This window comes from Lepidochelys kempii, chromosome 1 (genome assembly GCF_965140265.1).
Source record: "Lepidochelys kempii isolate rLepKem1 chromosome 1, rLepKem1.hap2, whole genome shotgun sequence".
Lineage (NCBI taxonomy): Eukaryota > Metazoa > Chordata > Testudines > Cheloniidae > Lepidochelys > Lepidochelys kempii.
In genome coordinates, this window is record NC_133256.1 from 31,238,486 (window position 1) to 31,252,369 (window position 13,884).

A 13,884-nucleotide genomic window follows, 5' to 3' on the forward strand; every position below is an offset into this window, starting at 1 on the left:
ATCATTCTAGGTCAGGTAGACAAATTCTGTAAAATGAGGAAGTGTAAAACACAGCCCTCTTTTCCATCCAAGCTCTGTGACATTGTAAAAGGTATACTGGAAACTGAGGTATAAATGGATGGGGATTTTCTTTATCTGGTCTGTAATAAACTATAAACTCAAACCTGTAATATTTACTCAAGAACTCAGAGTTTTACAATGGACATTTTCCAAATTAAAGTGGCTAAATCAGAACTAATGTCTGCTAAAGAAAAATAGTAGGGTTAAGTAGAGAGAGTAAATGACTAATGATGAAATAAAACCCTTCAACGTTTAATATGTAGGAGACATTGTTCAATAACAGTTCAAACTCCATCCAGGCACAACATATACACACCTAACTATTTTAGGATTTTCCAAAAGAAACAGATCAATTAGATCTGCATAAAAGGGCTCTATTTCTGCCCAGGTAAACTGGATGAGTACTGTGGGTCCCTACTGGATTTCATAGATTTCCATCTCTTCTACCTTTCCTGGTTATTGGATGTTGGTGAGTTTTATTTGTTTTTCACTGTGTAGCTGTAATTCTTTTTGTCATGGTGGGAAAGCTTTATCATAGGTCTTGCAGCTTGCTCTAAAAATGGTCAGATTCTGCATTAGTCTAATCTCCTTTGGAAGTTAATTTAACAGGTAAATCCCCTTGAATAAAAAAACTTTATCTCTGGTTCACACACACTTCGTCCTGGACATTATGAGCTTCACTGTCCAGGAGAAGCATAGTTATCCAAAAGAGTAAAGGTGGAGAAGCATCTACTAATGTAGTTGGGTCCTGACTTACTGAGTGCATTCAAGATCCAGACCAAGGCCTTAAACTGGCAACAGAAGTGAACCAGGAGTTGATGAAGGGGCCATAGCACGGAGATGATATATTCATTCCAGCTTGGGTCATTGAGGAGACTGGTGGCCATGGCTCTAACCAAGCTGGAGCCTATGCATGGCTTCCAGACTGATCCCCAGATCATCTATGCTGATTAATTCTGGTATTTTGTAAGCTACCTAGATTTGCATACATCTTTCAAATTTTCTAGAGCAAATAAAAATTGGCCTTTCTCAGGAGGCAAATTCTCTGTGAATATGGCATTAAAGTTTGACAAAAATATGTATTTATTATTATAGGGCCAATATACTACATTGTACATTTTAATTAACTATATCCAATGATTTTGTTTTAGAAGATGGATTAATTATCTCTCATTGGTTAAATAAATAAATGCAAAACCTGCAAATAATGTACACAGCTAGTTCAAGTAACCATATGTTAATAAGACTGCCACTCATTTAAACAACTATTTTATTAATACAAGGGCTTACTTTTTTGACTTCATACTTAATGGCAAGTTTTAAGCGGCTAAGGCTGGGACGACCATGTTCTCCACTATTATGGCTCATCTCCACATCTCCATTCAAAATAGCTTCCACTTCTTCAGTATTTCTGCACAAATCGAGGAGTCCAACTACAAAATCTTTGCATTGCACAGACAATTTTTTGTAATCATTCTGGAGAGGGGGAAAAAAGAAAATTAATAGCTGTTCACACATAACTCATGAGAAACCATTTTACTCCTTCAATGCTACGAGTTGACTTTCTGAGACACTGTTCACCAACTAGCCACAGGAGAGGAATGAGAAAAAGAGCACTGGGCCTGTATATACTCCTTTTATTTGTAGTTCTCAAAGTTCTTTAGGAACATTATAAATTAAGACCCTCTGAAATAGATATTATTTTCCCCATTTTTGTGATTTGAAACCAAAAATATATAGAGCCAAATTCTCCCATTTAAATCAGTCAGTTTGCACTAGTTTAACCATGGAGAATTCAGCCCATCAATGCATGGATTATAAGGCCAGCAGGCGAGGGCCATTATGACTACCTAGGCAGACTTCCTGCAGAACACAAGCCATAGAATTTCACAAAGTGGTTAACTACTCTCACTGTAAAACAGCGCTTCCTAATTTCTAGTCTGAAGTGGTCTTGCCTCAGTTTCAAGCCATTGCATCTTGTTATGCCTTTGTCTGCTAGATTAACGAGCTCTCTACTATCAAAAATCTTCTTCCCATGGAGGTAATTACAAACTATGAGCAAGTAACCTCTCAACCTTCTCTGAGAAAATCTAAATAGATTGTGTTTCCTTTGTCTCTCACTGTAAGGCAGTTTTTTAGACCTTGAATCATTGTTGTAGATCTTCTCTGAACCTTTTTCAATTTTCAACATCCTTTTAAAAGTACAGCACCCGAACTTGAACAGTACAGTAATGGTTGCATTAATGCTATATGCAGTGGTGGTAACAGTGTGATAGAAAGCTGTTACCAATCTGCCTGAAGCATCAGGTGATCAGTCTGAGGCCACAGGTTCATTAAGGGAGGAGATGACGTAACACACCAAGTGTCTAAATTTTAAAGCTTTATTAATAAAATAATAAAATAACAGCGGAGAGTGAGGGGTGCTTCCCATGTCACTCAGAGGAAGGAAGAAAGCATTAGTGCCCCAAGCCCTAACGCACTTTCATACTCACACACGCATTACCCGAGGCTGGCCAGGCCTGGGTGTAACATAAGAAGAAGGGGGGAAGCGTGGATGGGAGTTCTGTCCTGTGCACACAGGTTGTCTGGGTCTGCTGTGATCTTCAAGTTGCTCCAGATCTCAGGAGGGTTTTAAGTCCAGGGCTCCTTGTGGGGGGTGCTTCGTTCAGGGACCTCTGCTCCTGGTGCCCTCTGTGCCAATCCAAACCAGCTTTCCATTGTGTCTTCAGTTTTCTCAAAACACCCCGGCTCCAGGAATGCATGCTCGGCTCCCTCTCTTGCCGTCTCACCGGTGTTTTCAATCTCTGCATTCTTAGACCTTGTTTTCTTCTTTGCTGGCCTCGCTGTCTTGCAGGTCTATGCAGTTGGGTTTTTCTGTCTCACGGCTGCTTGAGCACATTCACACCCCCGTCTCTCTTGGCTGTCAGCCAAGTCTCGGCTAGTGCCAGAGTCTTATCATTGGACTGAGCTTGCTAGCTGCTGTGTTGAGTTAACCCATTCTCTGCTCTCTTTCTCCTTCCCCGTTTGGCCTCTTGCAGCCTGCAAAAGAATCTTTTACTCTTCACTCACACCTTTGACCCTCCCCAAAATGCTTTGTGATGCTTGCAACAGCGTTAGCAACGTGCAGTGCTGATCTGCCTTCCCCAGGAGAACCGCTGAGGTTGTGCCAACAGCTCCCTATTGCTACTCAATATCCCCCTGCGTACACACCCAAGGATATCATTTGCTTTCTTAGCCACCACATCAAACTGTGAGCTAACGTTCAGTTGGTTATCCACCTAGGCTACTTAGTCCTTTCCTCAGTCAATGCTTTCCAAAATATAGCCATCCATCCCTTAAGTGTGACCCACTTGAAGAATGGAAGTTAAGTTGCTCTCACAGTGAGCCAGTGGTAGGGTCAGGGTAGAATTTTGGAATACTGTTCCTGTTTTTGCAATTTCCAATTTATATAACTTGAAGGTGAAACCAAGGATAAAAGGTATCAGGATACAGAGGTGAAATATAAGCATTAATTAGTGTTGTAACACAGGGCCTACAGGCCTCACGCCTGTAGATATTTAGCTTAGCCAAATTAAGCTGTAGGATTTAGAATAAATTAGCAAAAATAAATTATTAATAAACCTGCTGAACTTGTCTGTTTGTGATATGCTGATGTTTTCAAAATAACTGCTGAGTTTGGATAATAATGCCTATGCATAGACAGACACCACAAGATGACCACTGGGGTGAAACGTTAGAGACTTCCTTAAGGTAACCAACTGCCTGTTACTATGGTGATACGGTGGCAAAATTGGTATTGAGTGTAAGGGGAATTATCAAATTAGCCTATGAAAAATGGGGCTCCCCAAAAGTAGTGGAGTCTGGAAGGTCAAATAAGGAAAAGGAAAAACCTTCACAAATATGTATGAAGCCTGTGGATTGTCAGCTCAACACATTCAAAAAGCTGTTTCCTGGCCGGGGTGCCCAGGTGCAGAGGGGAGATACCAGGATCCAACCACCGGTGATGAGGACGAGGACTAACACTTTGGGTTTTTCTGCAAGGCCTGTTCTGAGTAATGGAAATATTGTGCATTCTGTATTGGTCTCTCCTTTACCAGATTGCAGTGTGTGTATTGTTTGGTTGGCTAATAAAAGTAATTATTATAGAAAGAGAACTATGTAGTCTCTGTTGTGCATCACAGACCCCCACCCCACTTCCATTGATAACCTCACTACTGTTGTCAATCTTGGGGGCTAAACTCTCATAGATTAAAGTAGGTGTCAACCCTCACCTTCAGGTGGGTAACTGGTTAAAGTAACCCATAACTATAGATAACGCTACAAAGGTTAACAGCATTACCACCTCCCACCAAAGAAAGGGAAGTAGGGAGACAAACATGAATCACAGGGGTGCCTGTGGGATGTAGTGCTTTTTGGGGCTACTCCACAGCTTATCTTCCACACCTGGCTCAGGGTTGTGCCTAAAGTCATAATCTATCTGTGACAGGGGAGCTGCTCTCGGCTCCTGTCTTCCTGCACAAATGGCTCTGACACCTCTGGTTTGTAACCACCACTGTGTATGTTGTGTTCAATCCACCACTACTCTCTTACAATCCCGTGCAACAATTCTATGTACAGTGTCATACACTCATCATCCCCTTTTGCCAGAGAGAAGAAATCTCTCCATGCAGAGATCTCCATTTACCCTGATGCTGCTGACCCAACTCTCTCTCTCTCATTATCCTGCACTTTCTTCCTGTGCTCCTTTTCTACTCTTGCTGTTAATGGGCGAATTAGTTCCTTTGCCCTTCTCAGGCCCTCTCCAGGGGAACTAACTGGATTTACAGTGTTGGTTCAGCTCCTGGTTCTCAGCACTCTGTCACACACCTCCCCCCTTTATCTGGCGGAGAAGTTTCTTCTTCCACAGGTTCTCATTATTTTATTAGAGGTGCTGCTCTCTTGAGTCCTCTTCACCCCCAGGGTGGTTCTCCAGGAGCCCTTTATGGGGTCCAACCATTCTCCACCCACAAAAATTACATTGGTGGGCCAGGATCACCCCCCTAATCCTGTCTCACCCCACAAATATTCACACCAAGAGCAATATGGTGGGATATTTGCCGCACTCTCACCCCCTTTCCTTTGTGACAGGGCCCACTGGCAACCCCCGCCCACTGATCACCCAAGGTCTCAGGTTCTCCCAGGCCTCTGAACTGTTCCTGGGGTCTCCACTCTCATCATTCCGGTGGTAGGGTTCCAATAACTGTCCAATCCCTGTCAATGAGTTTGAACTCTCCTCATCCCAGAAGGCTAATTCTGTGTTTTCTTCCTTTTCCCCTGTCAGACTATCCCGATGTGCTCTGATGAAGTTAAAGTTTAAACTGTGCACTCAGGCACTTCCCAGACCAACCTACCCTGGTAGAGGCCTTGTGCTTTTGAGATGTTTACTCGGAACCTCCATCCATAAACTTTGATGCCTTTAATGATTTTTCTAATCACATTTAAGTCATAAAAGGATTAAATAAACTTGGGACTGTCTCCAGATAAAATAACACTCCATGACTTTTTACTGTGTTAAAAATACCCAGAGAAAGTAAAATGTATTACCATGACTTATTCCTGTTTCCCCATTATAAGTGTTCCTGTTGTTCCCACTTTCAACTTTTCCCCTATTCACTTCTTCCCCTTAGAATCCTTCCTACTCTAGTAGCTGCCATCTGGGAGCACCCTGGAAGGCAGGTGATTAACTTTCTCTGTGGTAAATTCAGGGCTCTCTGTATTCCCATGATAATCTCTGAGAACACACACCAACGTGCTTGTTCTTCATTAGCCCATGGGCCCAGTGCTTCGTATTCCTTTGCAACACCATAGCATCAGTTTGTTACTTGGATAGATTAGCCAAATGACTGCATTCATGTTTCACACTTAATTTCAATCAGATATTTGTTCAAAAATAAAAGAGCCACACACATTTTTAAATAATGTCATCTAAGTCTAGGCATCTTGAATACGTCATAAAGTGGCAATGAAAATTAATGTGGTTTCTCCACAAAGAAGATACCAGAAGCCAAGCACTAAAATTTACAATTTCATGATGAGTTGTATATTAATATGGATGTGGAAAGCAGATTCACCCATTTTATGTCTCTCAAGAAGGAAATATATACATATTAATTAAAAACCTAAATCGTAGCACTCCAGATAGAACTTGTTTTGAGACTAATATCTCTTTTTAAATTTGTTTGTTCCATGAGGAGTATGGTTGAAATTGATGTGTTTTTCACTTGCCTGGAAGTGTCAGGAAGGATGGCTAAAATCTGTATTCACCCTTCAACTCTAAGATGAACTTTTCAATATTGGAATACAACTGCTTATGCTGCAATATCTAAGATTTTACCTGCATGCCCTTTTATAACTAGGCCTTGTAAATTGATCTAGGGTTATATCTGGCATTCAAGGACTCAGCCAAGTAACAAATCTCTCTAAAAATGTGGACAAAAAAGAACTTGACCTTGTTGAGTAATTGGTTTGACTTAACATCTCTGTGCTACAGTTCCCCATCTGCAAGAGAGAGATAATAGTATTTCCCTACCTCTGAGGAGTGGTGAGAGGATAAATGCACTAAAGGTTGTGAGATGCTGAGTAACTACACTAGTGGAGGTCATATAAGAAGGAAAGATAGAAATTCAGATTTAAGGTTGATACTTTGTGCTTGTTTTCTTCGTGTAATAATGAGTGAGTTAGGGATGCATGAGAGACAAACTTCACACTGTAGCAATTAACTATTTGTGACAAATGGTAACACACCCACATTTGTTTAAAATATTCCACTCCTACCTCATCCAAGTATAAAATAGAATCCTACTCTGCCTTTTTTGGCTGAATAGGTCTTCGGTATTAAAGAGGAATCTTGTTCATTTCATAACACCACTGATTCACAGATATCCCTGACTGCAGGGTACATTTATTACTGACAATGCTTGTCAGATATCATCCATAGCCCTATGAACATTGTGAAGGTAATAGTTTGGTGGTAGAGCAAACAATTTAGAAGAAAGGAAAGGTTGACTCCAGCCCAGTAAAGTTAAAAGATTTTATACAGCACCAACCCATGGAATGTTGCATATCTAGCCAGGTGCTAGAGAGCTGGTTTAAATGCCTTGCAGCAGATTTTGTAAAGTTCAGAACTACTCAAACTAAGCCTGAACTAATTGCTCTATAGACACTTGCATCGCCTGTTGGCTATCAGCGTGATTGACAGCTGGAGCCCTGAAACTGCACGTGTGGTTTCACTGCTGGTAGGGTCCCTGTTTTGAAATTGGGGGATGGAGGGAGGTGTTCCAGCTGTGAGCCCCAGCAGTGCTGAGAGATGGAGCCTTGCTGCCCAGAATTGAGAGCCTGGACTCTGGGCTCTCCGCAGACCTCTCAGCTGCCACTCGGGCTCTCAGATCACCACTCTGCATGGAGCTCCCTCCTGCAGGGAGCTGAAAGTTCAGGCAGCAGTTGGGTCCCAGTTGGGAGCTCCGTGGGATCTCAGCCCCCCACACTGCCCCTCTTAAGATGGTGCAAGTGCTCCTGGAGAGGACACACACCACCAACAGATTGAGGATAGTGTGGACATGAAAAACCACAGTAATTACTGTGATGGCGCTAAGTTGACCTCACTTAGGTTGACTTAATTGTGTAGTGTAAACATGGCCTGAGTGAAATCTTGGTCCCACTGAAGACAGTGAGATTCACTGACTTCATTGGGACCAGAATTAGTTCTAGCATGTGTTATCAACACATACCCACTTCCCAGGCTTTGACCTTACTGTTAACTCAAACAACAACAAAACATACAAACTCAAACAGCTACGCTATTCCTAAGGTTTCCCTGCAGAACCTCCTCTGTCCCAGCCTCTAGTTTCCTTTTGCCCAGAGAGACCGAACTCTCTTATATCCCAACTGGCGCTCAGGAGATTCATTTATCAGCATAAATCAGGAGTAATTAACATAATGTAGATGTAATCCCTCTCCCCTCTCTCCCCTCCACCCCAACATTTGGAGTTTGCCGGCTCCTGGAGCTCCAGACTGAGTCTCTAAGGGGGCCCTACCAGAACAACTACAAATATGATGGCTATCAGAGCCCTCTGACCTCATTTCCCAGCATGCCTGGAGTCAGGGATGGGACAAAAGGAAGTAGAAACTGCTGCTGAGGCCCAATGAGGGGACAGCTTGACTCAAACACACAGATAGTTTAGTGTCATTTTTGGTTTGGAAGCAGGAAGCCAGGCAGCTCAGCTCAGGGAGTCCCTGCCAAACTCCCACTGCCCCCAAAGGGAGTTCTTGCACAGCTGTGAAATCTAGCTGCCTGGGCCAGGCCAATCCAGCACCATGGAGACCAGCCTCCAGCAGAGAGAGATCAACCCAGTGCCAGCTACAGAGAACCAGGAGTGACCGCAGGAGGGTTCCAGACCAGGGAACAGTGACCCTGGTGGGAGTCAGGAGAGGACCCTACCCACCTCACCCCTAGGTTTGAGGATAAAGTAAGGTAACTTTTTGTTTAAGCCAGCCAATACCACAGTGCTGCACTACACTGTCTGGATGCTCAGCCTCAGCCGACCATCTTCCTAACCCTGGAACAGCTTGTTTTCCCATCTGCACAGGCTCAGTGGGCCAGGGCCTAGTGGGGGTAAATGTGCCCATTCCCCTCCTTTGTTTTTCAGTCCCCGCCCACCTGTGCAAGAAGGGGAGTAGCAGCTCAGTGCTATCACCCCATTCCCCATGCTATGAATTACAATTTTGGTAGCCCACATAGGGCAATAAGCAGATTCCTGGGGATTGAAGACCTCAGTCCACAAAACAGGTACAAGTTACCTCACTTTGCCCTGCCAGTGTGTGATTATGGCCCTGTCCCAGAATGACCATTTCTACGGGTGAGAAGGTACCAAAATCTCCATGTTTCTTCAATACCTGGCAACTGCCAAAGAGAGTGTGAGTGACACATCAATTTCTGATGCTCTGCATCATCCGTCCTTACCATTAGCATTCCACATTGTTTCTCCTAGATATTACCCCAGAAGGAGTGGGACAGCAGGGAGCACATTTAACTGACTTCTCTAATTCTGTACAAATCAGAATCTGTTGACCATACACTTACCTTGAATTCTTTTTCAATGTTTGCAAGCACAGCCAGCTCATTGCTAAGTTCTAAGGCAGTCATTACCGGGTCTTCACTGGACAAGGAGAGGTAAGCAGGACTCGCCAGACCTTTGTAAGCATTGATTCTGGACCTAGAATGGCTGAAAGAGTCATGTTTTTGCTTCTGATTGCACTCACTGCATTTGCAGAAATAGTCATGTGGCCTTTCAATGCGAGCACCTTTTCTCAGAAGGGTGTGGACAATTTCGTATTCATGGCAGTGAGCAGCCAGAATGATTGGGGTAACATCATGGGAGAACCGGGTTCCATCCTCATCATATGCATAAAAGTCATCATGCTGGAATTCTGATTGGCTGGGACTTAATGCAAGTCTCTTGCCTTCAGCAAATGCAGGATGATTTAGGATGGCTTCCACTATCCGAATATAACCTTTACTAATAGCCAAGAGCAAGGCATCCCCAACCCGGGAGAGGTTCTCCTTCTTCAGTAAAAGTTCTGTAATCTCCAGATGCTCATTGGCGACTGCGAGCTGCAAAGCATTCTGCCCCATGTAGTCCACACAGTTCACATTTAGTGAGGTACATTCTTCCAGCATTTTACGAATCACGGGAATATTCCCATATTCTGCTGCATCCAAAAAACGCTCCTCATCAAGAGAAAGGCTTGTGGAATGATCATTAAACATGTACGCTGGTCCTCGACTGGCCACCCTTCTGCCCTTCTCCCGGAGTATTGTCTGTCGTCGAAGTGCTAGCCTATTCTCAGTACCTCGACTGAATGGAAAGAGAGATATTATTAATGCTTTCATATGCAAAAAGATGTGCATTTTTAACCTACACTTTGGGAGGACACAAATCTTAATACTAAAAAAAAATTCCCCATCAGTTATCTGCTGTGCACTTTTTAATGCAGAAGTAAGACCATAAAGCTTACTTTGTTGTACTGTATAATCATTATAGCCATACAAGTCTGGAATGGATACCGTTATTACTCTCTGCTTCCCTACCTCACCCACAGTTATCACATCTTAATTTAGAAAGAGAAACTGAACCAAATTTTGCTCTCAGTTACACCAATGTAAATCTGGAGTAACTACTATAAAGACAGTGTAATTACTCCAACTTGGGAACCATGGTCTTTCTTTCCAGTACTTTCCATTATTTGTTTTAATTCTACAGATAACAGGCAAACATCTAACATTTTACAGGACTGAGACTCATCATTCCTTGTCCCACATTTGTCTCATGTATGAATGGCTGGTCCAGGCAAAGTAGGTAAAATCAAAATAATTTGCACACCCTGAGACCTCACATCCCTGGTTAAATGGATTGCAGCCCACCTGTAGACTAGGAGTGGTGATTCAGAAGCCAGAGGAGGCACATGAGGAGTGATGGTGGACCCCTGTCAGCACAACTGACAACTTGTGTATGTGTAAATGCTTGAGATTAACACCCTAAACAGGGCTAGGGTGCAAAGGCCCCATGTTAATATGTGTATAGTATATTGCTTCAATTCAGTGCTGATTGACTTCATCTGCTCTCATTCCTTCAGTTACTACTACATGAATAATTCCCTAATCTCTTTGCTCTGATTTCTTCCCCTCCATTCACTCTTGCTTTGAGTTCTACTGATTCAAAACACTAAATAAGAGCTCAGTATTTATTATTATTTTTATTATCCGCAGCTGTTTCTCTGACATCTAGTCTGGAATGTCCAGTTGCCAATTCAACCTGAACCTGGTAGAAACTGAACATGTAATCTCCTGCTCCATTAAACCTTGCCAATTCCTTCCTTCACCATCCTCTCAATTATTCTGGCTTGCAGTCTTGATGTCTGCCATGAAATCTTGTCACCTTTTCCTTTTTAACTGCTCTAAAATCTGTACCTTTTCTTCTATTCCCACTGTTAAAACCTTAGTCCACTGCTTGGCACTCGCTCTTGTCTTGACTGCTGAAACGTGAAGTGAAACATTTTGAAAACTTGGGGTTGGCTATACTGCATTTGTTGAGAACAACTCTATTTTTGCAGTGATTTCTTGGTACAAAATATATCCAATTTTCATTAACAAGAAAAGAGAATAATAGGTAATCTGGAAAAACTAAGCTTTTAACCCCCTGCAGAAAATCATTTTCAAATTGATTTGGCCTTCTAGAATTACATCGCTAGTATCCAACATCCACTACAATTTTGTGCTTTTTTCTTTTCTTTTTTTCCCCAGTTGTAGCTCGATGGCACTCTACTGGCTTTTAAAAAAAATATTTTATTCCTTTCTTACACATTTTCATAAAATACTGCAGATTGCAACAAAGCAATATATACAGTATTCCTGAGATATTGCTTACTCATGAACATAAACTCAGATGTTAAACAAGACATGGCAAATATAAATCTCACCTCTTAAACTAGAAATGAAAACATCATCACAAAAGCGGAGGGAAAAGACTCAGACCATTTATATAGCTATGGTTCCTATCAAGCTTCTCTATCGACCAATCTTGTCCAGAAGAAGAAATTTCTTCCAGCATTGTTTTTCTTCCAACGTGCCCATGTCCCCAGTCTATAGATAGAACAGTTTTCCAAAACATAGCTGCAGAGTGGTGTAATGTACTTGTAGCTAATAATATGTTATGACTAGAGACCACGACACTGGCCATTACCCAAAAAATACAAAGAAAGGGGTCCGATTATAAGATTATTGATGACATTTAGGGCTATGAATATGTGCTCAAACAAGGGAAAAAGAGAGTTAGAATTCCCCATGGCTCTATGTGGGCAACATGGACAATAGATTCAGGCACAATGGAGAAAACAGAGTTACTCATCTTAGTGTTAAATAAAAGGTTAACCTCAATTGCGAGTTGAAAATTTGTTTGACAGAAAATGGCGTTTTTATCTAAATGGAAACTTTTGTGAGAATCATCCATTTTTAACTAAATTTTTTCAGGTTTTCAAATTCTCCCCCCACCCAACTTGACAATGAAAATGTTGTGGGTTTGATGCCATTTTTTTCATTTCTTCAACAATCCCCCCCCCCCCCCCAACACACACACACACAGAATCAAAGAAAAAAATCAGTGAAAACAATTTATTGTTTTTGTTGGTTTTTTTCAAGGGAAAAAAATTCTCACCCAGGAAAAGACAGAAGTTTGAGAAATCATAGCATCAGGAAGAAGTTACAGTATTTGGCAAGAACATACATATTGGTGGAGAAGGAAGAGAGGAAGCAATGGAAATAAGAATAATAATAAGAAAAACAAAAATAACATTTGACTTCTGTAGCACCTGAGACTGTGAGCCTAAGGGAATGAAGGACTGTGTGGGGTTGGCAACTGCAGTAGAGAATGTTGAAATGGAGCAAGGAGAGAGATGAAAGGTTTAATTTTAGAAATGCTATGTGCAGCAGCACATCGAAGGAGACCTCTGAGAAACAACTGTAGGTCAGGTGTGCAAGCCTGAGCAAAAGGGATGAGGGGTCAAGAGTAGAGAGGTAGAACTGTGAATGATGCAGATATGAGTGGTAACTGAAAACATAAGAATGGATGAGATTGCCTTGAGAGAGAACAGAGAGACAAGGGGCAAAGGTTGAGAGGATTCAGATACCAAGGGACAACAGAGAGAGGAAACACTTAAAATGATGAAAAAGGTAAAAGAAGCCAGGAGAGCAAGGTGTAAGATGAAACTCGAAGGTATGCCTTAGATTTGCTTGGTGTATTTTAGTGACCTTGGAAGCAACAGGAGCAGAGAATGCCAAAGAGATGGTTGGGAAGGAGAAAATCTAGACAGAGGGAATTGACGGCAAATTTCAGAATTTTAAGAGACAAAAGGGGAGGAGGCAGATACTTTGGTAGTTGAAAAGATTTTTTTTTTCAGGATAAGGAACACAAAAGCATACTTGTAAGGCTGGAAAGAAAGAGCCGGAGTGGGAGAAAGATAGGCTAAAGATAAGGAAGAGCAAAGAGATGTAAAAGAGGACAGCTGAGGAGGGCTTTGGTTCTATCTGCCCCTTGGCTCCTATTCTCCCTTTCCCTCCAGCCCCATTCCCCACCTTGCTGCATTCTTCCACCTCCACACTGCCCATCCCCTAGCAGCAAGAGCACTGAGAGCACAAGAGACAGTCTCCCTGCTTGCAGTTCCTGTCCCCAGCAATACAGCCACCACTGCTAATGGCTCAGCCCCTGCAGGGAAGGAGTGTGTGTGGAAACTCAGGTGGAATATTTGAAGAATTTAGCTGCCACACTCTAACATAACTCTACTGAGCATGTGCAAACTGAGATTTTTCAGAGATTTATACCTTGACCAAATTTGAGTAAATTTTCAAGGTAACAGCAAAAGGCACATCCTTGACTCCAGGGCATTCCACTGCAAAATGTCAAGTCCCTACTCCAAAGGATGGAAACATTAGCGATTTGGTTGTAAGAATATTTTTAAACATCTAAAAACTGACCCATTTTTCCTTAAACTAATTCTCAAAAATGGCTGATCCCATTTAGCTTAAATTTTCAAAAAAAAAAACAAAAAAAAAAACAATTCAGCCTGAGGCAGACACCTGGCATAGAAGATTTCAGCTCAAACAGTTAAACTTTGGCAAATGTAAAAGTAAATGAAAACAGGTTCTTATCATGGAAAGTTTGGGCAAACTTTAACTACAGATGGCACTACCAGCTCTGCCAATAATAAAATCATTGTTAATAATTTGGTTAAATG

The 13,884-nt window shown here is 42.0% G+C and overlaps 1 protein-coding gene across 2 annotated transcripts in view; it reads right to left on the reverse strand.

The window, feature by feature from the left end:
* Nucleotides 1-13,884, reverse strand: part of TRPC6 (transient receptor potential cation channel subfamily C member 6) — a 190,835-nt gene that overhangs the window by 59,164 nt on the left and 117,787 nt on the right. For both annotated transcript variants that reach the window (XM_073337992.1, XM_073338002.1), the window contains exons 2-3: nt 9,179-9,953; nt 1,351-1,536 (exon numbers count right to left, since the gene is read on the reverse strand). In XM_073337992.1, the coding sequence (XP_073194093.1) occupies nt 1,351-1,536; nt 9,179-9,953 (961 nt within the window). The remainder of the gene's footprint in view (nt 1-1,350; nt 1,537-9,178; nt 9,954-13,884) is intronic.